At 42.8% G+C, this 7,495-nt stretch overlaps 1 protein-coding gene across 1 annotated transcript in view; it reads left to right on the top strand.

Moving 5' to 3' along the window:
• The window catches only part of LOC118363656 (NALCN channel auxiliary factor 1-like), an 88,367-nt gene extending 82,538 nt beyond the window's left edge, over positions 1 to 5,829 (top strand). Inside the window, exon 3 of the mRNA XM_035744737.2 lies at positions 2,663 to 5,829. Coding sequence (XP_035600630.1) covers positions 2,663 to 2,991 — 329 coding nt within the window. The 3' untranslated portion in view covers positions 2,992 to 5,829. The remainder of the gene's footprint in view (positions 1 to 2,662) is intronic.
• The last annotated feature ends 1,666 nt before the right edge of the window (positions 5,830 to 7,495 follow it).

Here is a 7,495-nt window from a genome sequence, read left to right on the forward strand (position 1 = left end):
TGTTAGTAAAATCAATGACACTTCCCTCTCAGTGTAAAGTGTATTGCTGAGACAGTCACTGTGATGGGGTACAACTCCAGAGTAGTATTTTAATATTCCACAGTGATCAAGACAGAACCAAAATAACATGGGGCTGTCGTGACATCAAATCAAATGACATTTTATTGGTCACATACACATGGTTAGCAGATGTTATTGCGAGTGTAGCGAAATTCTTCCGCTTCTAGTTCCAACAGTGCAGTAATATCAAGCAAGTAATCTAACAATTCCACAACAACTACCTAATACACACAAATCTAAGGGACGGAATAAGAATATAGAATTATATGGATCGGCATAGGCAAGATGCAATAGATGGTATACAAATAGAGTATATACAGTTGAAGATGGAAGTTTACATACACCTTAGCCAAATACATTTAAACTCAGTTTTCACAATTCCTGACATTTAATCCTAGTACACATTCCCTGTCATAGGTCAGTTAGGATCACCACTTTATTTTAAGAATGTGAAATGTCAGAATAATAGTAGAGAGAATGATTTATTTCAGCTTTTATTTCTTTCATCACATTCCCAGTGCGTCAGAAGTTTACCTACACTCAATTAGTATTTGGTAGCATTGCCTTTAAATTGTTTACTTGGGTCAAACATTTTGGGTAGCTTTCCACAAGCTTCCCACAGTTAGTTGGGTGAATTTTGGCCCATTCCTCCTGACAGAGCTGGTGTAACTGAGTCAGGTTTGTAAGCCTCCTTGCTCGCACACGCTTTTTCAGTTTTGCCACAAATTGTCAAGGCTTTGTGATGGCCACTCCAATACCTTGCCATTTTGCCACAACGTTGGAAGTATGCTTGGGGTCATTGTCCATTTGGAAGACCCATTTGCGACCAAGCTTTTAAAGTCCTGATTGATGTCTCTAGATGTTGCTTCAATATTTTGTGAAGTGCACCAGTCCCTCCTGCAGCAAAGCACCCCACAACATGATTCTGCCACCCCCATGCTTCACGGTTGGGATGGTGTTCTTCAGCTTGCAAGCTTCCCGCTTTTTCCTCCAAACATAAAGATGTGGCCAAACAGTTATATTTTTGTTTCATCAGACCAGAGGACATTTCTCCAAAAGGAACAATCTGTGTCCCCATGTGCATTTTTATGGTTTTTTTTATGGTGGTTTTGGAGCAGTGGCTTCCTCCTTGCTGAGCTGCCTTTCAGGTTATGTCGATATAGGACTTGTTTTACTGTGGATTTAGAAACTTTTGATCCTGTTCCCTCCAGCATCTTCACAAGGTCCTTTACTGTTGTTCTGGGTTTGATTTGCACCAAAGTACGTTTATCTCTACGAGACAGAACGTGTCTCCTTCCTGAGCGGTATGACGGCTGCGTGGTCTCATGGTGTTTATACTTGCGTACTATTGTTTGTACAGATGAAAGTGGTACCTTCAGGCATTTGGAAATTGCTCCCAAGGATGAACCAGTCTTGTGGAGGTCTACAATTGTTTTTTTGAGGTCTTGGCTGATTTCTTTTGATTTTCCCATGATTTCAAGCAAAGAGGCACTGAGTTTGAAGATAAACCTTGAAATACATCCACAGGTACACCTCCAATTGACTGAAATGATGTCAATTAGCCTATCAGAAGCTTCTAAGGCCATGACATAATTTTTGGAACTTTCCAAGCTGTTTAAAGGCACAGTCAACTTAGTGTATGTAAACTTCCGACCCACCAGAACGATATAGTGAATTATAAGTGAAATAATCTTTCTCTAAACAATTGCTAGAAAAATAACTTGTGTCATGCACAAATAGATGTCCTACCGACTTGTCCAAAACTATAGTTTGTTATTAACAAGAAATTTGTGGAGTGGTTGAAAAATTAGTTTTAAATTGAGTTTTTTTTACTCCAATCTAAGTGTATGTAAACTTCCGACTTCAACTGTACATATGGGATGAGTAATTCAAGATATGTACAAATGATTAAATTGGCATTGTTAAAGTGACTAGTGATCTATCTACAAGTCTGTATGTAGACAGCAGCCTCTCTGTGTTAGTGACGGCTGTTTAACAGTCTGATGGCCTTAACATTGAAAAATAGCTTCTGTCTCTCGGTCCCAGCTTTGATGCACCTGTACTGATCTCGCTTTCCAGATGGTATCAGGGTGAACAGGCAATGGCTTGGGTCGTTGTTGTCCTTGATGATCTTTTTGTCCTTCCTGTGACATCGGCCGCTGTAGGGGTCCTGGAGGGCAGTGGCGTAGATTATATTTACCGTGCTGCAGTATGGGGTCGCTACAAAATGTCACTTATGTCTTTTTTAATTTAGAGTTCAATAAAGGATCATTAATGTCAGGTTATGATACAGCATATAACATAATGATACTGATAGTTTATTCATATGAAGACTGGGATAAACGTGCATACTGACTGGTATTTATGCTCTCATGCACATGGTCATCTGTCTTTTATTTGGTGATACATTTCAACAAAACACTGCAAGTAAGGCTGGGACTAGGCTGGGTCATATATTTAGATTATTGTGGGTCATCTGAATGAATGAATACACTATTGGGGAAATTGGGTTTGTCATCATCAGACACAGGCATGGATGATACAGACACAGCATCTATGGCTTATATCAGTGTTTACCCACTACTCTCTTCATCCCCCACAGGGCTACTGGGGAGCCATGGGCAGCCCAACAGCCAGGCAGAGTGCTGCGACGTTCGGTGGGACTCTAAACCGGACAACCGTTCTCGTGGGACGCTGAAAAGGACTCCAACTCCCTCCTGCCATCACCAACAGGGGGCATCGACATCCGTCACCTCGGCCGCCACACCCACCAGACAGTGCAGCAGTAGTGGCCGGCTGAAGCTGTGCATGCTGGTCTTTGTTCTCCTGCACACCGTAGTCACCATTACCACCGCATCCCACAATTCCACTGGGGTCGTCGGTGTGGCAGCCATTTTCCCCCTGGAGGAAAGCTCCTCCAGTGAGGAATAATGGGAAAAATGTGCAAAAAAACCTCAATGTTTTATTTGTGAATGAGTGAGTTGCAAAACCGGTTCTGACCAGTTCTGGCTCTCAGGTCAGAAAGAACCCTGGAAGGTCCCTGGTATGTGCTGTCGAAGCCTCTTTGGGCCACATGAAGTGAGAGCAATTTACCCGGAGCAAAGGATGCTGGGCATTGTAGTCATGTGGTGAGATGACGACGTGGGTGGGGCCAACACATCTCAGACCAAAGGATCAATATCATATCACCGTGTCAATCTAAACCTGAGTTCACCTTTTCAGTCTCTTGTTTCTTCAGGATGTACTATATTGTTTTTTTCTCCTCCTGGTTCAGTTGTTTGTGGAGTTTGTTGGAATGTGAGTGGGTTGTCTTAGAACACATACGAGGCAGAGAATATTGAAAAAGGTATCACCAACCTGTGTGTTTTTATCCACCCCTCTCTTAACCAGTAACATTTAGCTGCTCCTGGATATGCTTAACAATATTCTTAACTCAAACACTCACAAACCGAAAGAGAAAACACTTACTGATCCCCCCTGTCCTGGTGGATACATAGAACATTTCAGTCATATCAGGGTTCTCTCATGGCAGTACATATAACTCTAATACAGAGCCAGTGAAGAGCAGGTGTAGTATACCTTTCTACACTGTTTTGCGACCTGAACCATACTTGGATTATTTTCTTTACACGGTTGCATGTAACCAGGCCAGTGAAGTACAGTACAGCTCAGCTCATTTTAGCTCGACTCAGTAGTGTGAATAGGGTAGCAGTGGAGGTCTTGTCACTTGGATTCAAAATGTTCCCACCAATGGACTTCAGTGTACCTCCGAGTTCATATTATTTGAGCCAATAAGTTTCTCTCTCATTATCCTGTGTCCATGCGTTTGTATGTGATGGGCCCAAAGGGGACGTCAGATTTATGAAGCTCAATTTACCTCAAATCAAGTGACCTGTTGGCTTAGATTGACTTTTTCTAAAGCAGTACATCCAAGAAACGTATGTTTGGCTTTTATATTTGACTCATATATTTCTCAATATAAGGCTCTGGTACATCATACCAGTACATTACAGCCAGTTCACTTCACACAGTGGGAGAGTTGTCACAAGCCCTGAGTTCAAATAGTATTTGTTCTCTTTGAAATATTTTAGCTGTACTCGATTGAGCTTGCCTGGCGCAATGTAACCAATGGGATTGTCCCAAAAGTATAACTGAAAATCTTGCCCATCTCATCTCCAGACAAGCTCAATCAAATGCTCAACACACTTGACAGAAAACGGACACAATTTTACATACCCTCTACAATCATACATACCCTCTCCTCTTTGTCTCTATTTGACCTTATTGACCTCATTGTGACCAAGATAATCAGCTTGTATCTTTACACAGAGCTAAGGCCTTAGCTAGTAGGCATTTGTGTGAAGGTAAGGAGTTCTCAAGGGCTGGCTCTACATACTGCATTTCCTTCCGCTGGTGTGACTGCTGCTAACCGGTACTCATTGATATGGCACATTTGGGAAGAAATCTGATATGCTCCTTATGCTTTCACCTTTGACCTTGACATCCCTGTCTTATCCTTCCCGTTCAACTGAGTAGCGCATATTATGGCACCTTTGTTTTTTCTACACGTACATATAATCGGTACTGCCGGAATAACTCTGAAGTCAACCCTACTCAGGCAAGACCCTGATCTTGGGTCAGTTCTGCATTTGACCCACTAATGGTAGGTGTTAGAATTGGAGGAGGGAAACTGATCCTAGATCTTTACCTAGGGAAAACTTCACCCTGAAGGTCTATGTGTTTTAGCCTTTTCACATTATTTTCCCCTTCTGTTCTCGTAACAGTTGATTTTCTCACAGACACTCATCGAGGTGAACTGTTCTTTGTAGCAATCAATGAGCAACATTACTTTATTGTTTCCCTCACCTTTACGTTATTCCCCCAAAAGACAGCAGTGGATGTACCCCTCTCTGTAGAAATAATCTCCCACAAACTCCCCCAAACATTCATGATCTGAACCTTGTGGATCTATGCAGATGTCCTACCCCTGTCTGGCCCCATACATACTCAAGTTGCACAACTGATGTACAACACATTTGGCACAATGGTTGTGATACAACTGATGTTTTTGTGATTCAACAGAGAGTTTGTCTGCACAATGGTTGTGTAATTATTTTTCTGGAAAAAAAATACTATGTTGAATGACATGTTATGCCATATGCATTGTACTTCAGTTGAACAACTGGAGTGTTTACTGGTGTAAATATGTCCTAGAGAAGTGAGATATTCAAGATGTCCACCTCTTGGAGATTTCTGTTTTTCTATTTAGGGGAAGCTTCTTGTGTTTGTTTTTCTTGTTTTTGGTTGCATTTTCTGTTAATGGTCTCACTTCACACAAACTACAACTTGTAAAGGCTTTATAAGCATCTACAGTTTGTAGTACTTATGAGTACTTTATGTATGCTTTATAAAGCCTTTTAATGTTGTACTTCGTTTGAAGTTGGACCTTGTTAAGAACTGTCTACAGCATTGTATGTCAGATCAGTAGGAAAGAGAAGATTGGGAAAAAGGTGTGATAGGTGTGTGCAAGGAAAATAATGAAGAAAAATTTTATTGTAAAAAAAAATTACACAGATATCTTATCTTACTATTGTCATATTATCATACGATAGATGCTTTAGTGCAATTATCTTTTCTTTTTCTACAAAAGAGTTTGATGAAATAATTTATAATGCGTCTCGAAAGTCATCATCTTTTTTGAACATAAGAGAAATGCAGCCACATTTATTAAAATTTTGTTCAAAATAAATAAAACTATGTTAAATATGATTGTTGACTGCTTCTTTTGGATTGTATTTTATTGACCACAGTTACCTGACTATAGGCCTATAGCCAGACCAATTAAATTTGGCCAACATTCTGTGGTAAGTGGGCAATCTGGGATTCAAACAATAACAACAACAAAGAGGTCACCCAATACTTTTTTGGTAAACAAGTAAACTTCCAGGGCCAGTTTTACTCTGCATCTGCAACAGGTGCAGGGTTAACAAATAAATGTATTTGCCACATGCACCGAATACAACAACTGTAGATTTCAGTTACCAAGGCTAGTCTAAAATAAAAAATAATAAAAAGTAACACAAGAAGAATAACAACAATAAGACTACATACAGGGGGGCACCGCGAAGGGTGCAGGGGAACAGGCTAGTTGATGAAATCTGAACATGTAGGTGGGGGTGAAGTGACTATGCATAGGTAACAAACAAACACTGAGTAACAGTGTAGAAGAGGTGGGGTCAATATAAATTGTCCAGTGGCGATTTTTATGAATTGCTTAGCAGTCTAAATGTCACGCCCTGGCCATAGAGAGGCTTTTTATTCTCTATTTTGGTTAGGCCAGGATGTGACTAGGGTGGGCGTTCTATGTTCTTATATTTCTTTGTTTTTGGCCGGGTATGGTTCTCAATCAGGGACAGCTGTCTGTCATTGTTTCTGATTGAGAACCATACTTAGGTAGCTCTTGCCCACATGGGTTTTGTGGGTAGTCATTCTCTGTTTAGTGTTTTTGTTACAGCTTGCAGAACTGTTCGTTTGTCGGTTTGTTGTTTTTGTTCCAGTATTCATCTTTATTAAAATCATTATGAATACGTACCACGTTGCTCTTTGGTCTTCTTCTCCTTCCCCCGACGACAATCGTTACAGAACTACACACCCCAACCGGACCAAGCAGCGTGGTGACCAGGAGCAGAGGGTTCTGGACTCCTGTACTTGGGAGGAGATATTGGACGGCAAGGGACCCTGGGCACAGGCTGGGGAATATCGCTGCCCCAAGGAAGAACTGGAGGCAGTGAAAGCTGAGCGGTGTCAATATGAGGTAAGGCAACAGGCACGAGAGGCAGCCCCCAATTTTTGTTTAGGGGGGATACACACTCGGAGATTGGCGGAGTCAGGTGATAGACCTGAGCCAACTTCCTGTGCTTTCCGGAAGAAGCGCAGTACTGGTCAGGCACCGTGTTATGCGGTTAAGCGCACGGTGTCGCCAGTACATGCTCATAGCCCGATGCGCTATAGGCCAGCCCCCCGCAAGTGCTATGCGAGTGTGGGCATCCAGCCAGGGCGTATTGTGCCGGCTCAGCGTGTTTGGTCACCGGTACGCCGTTTCGGCCCAGGGTATCCTGCGCAGGCGCTGCGTGCTGTGTCTCCGGGGAGCTGGGAGGATGCAGTGTGCCCTATGCCTGCGCTCCGCCCGTGCCGGGAGAATGTGGGCATTGAGCCTAAGGGAGAGGTGCGAGTGGTATGCACAAGATCTCCAGTGCTCACCCACAGCCCGGGTCAACCTGTGCTTGCACTCTGGAGGGTCCGGGCTAAAGTGGTCATCCAGCCTGGAGGAGTGGTGCCAAGGCTGCGCACCAGAGCTCCAGTGCTCCCACACAGCCCGGTCCATCCGGTGCCTCTTCCACGCACCAGGCCTGATGTAGGTCTCCCCAGCCTGGTG

This window comes from Oncorhynchus keta, chromosome 30 (assembly GCF_023373465.1).
Source record: "Oncorhynchus keta strain PuntledgeMale-10-30-2019 chromosome 30, Oket_V2, whole genome shotgun sequence".
Taxonomy (NCBI): domain Eukaryota; kingdom Metazoa; phylum Chordata; class Actinopteri; order Salmoniformes; family Salmonidae; genus Oncorhynchus; species Oncorhynchus keta.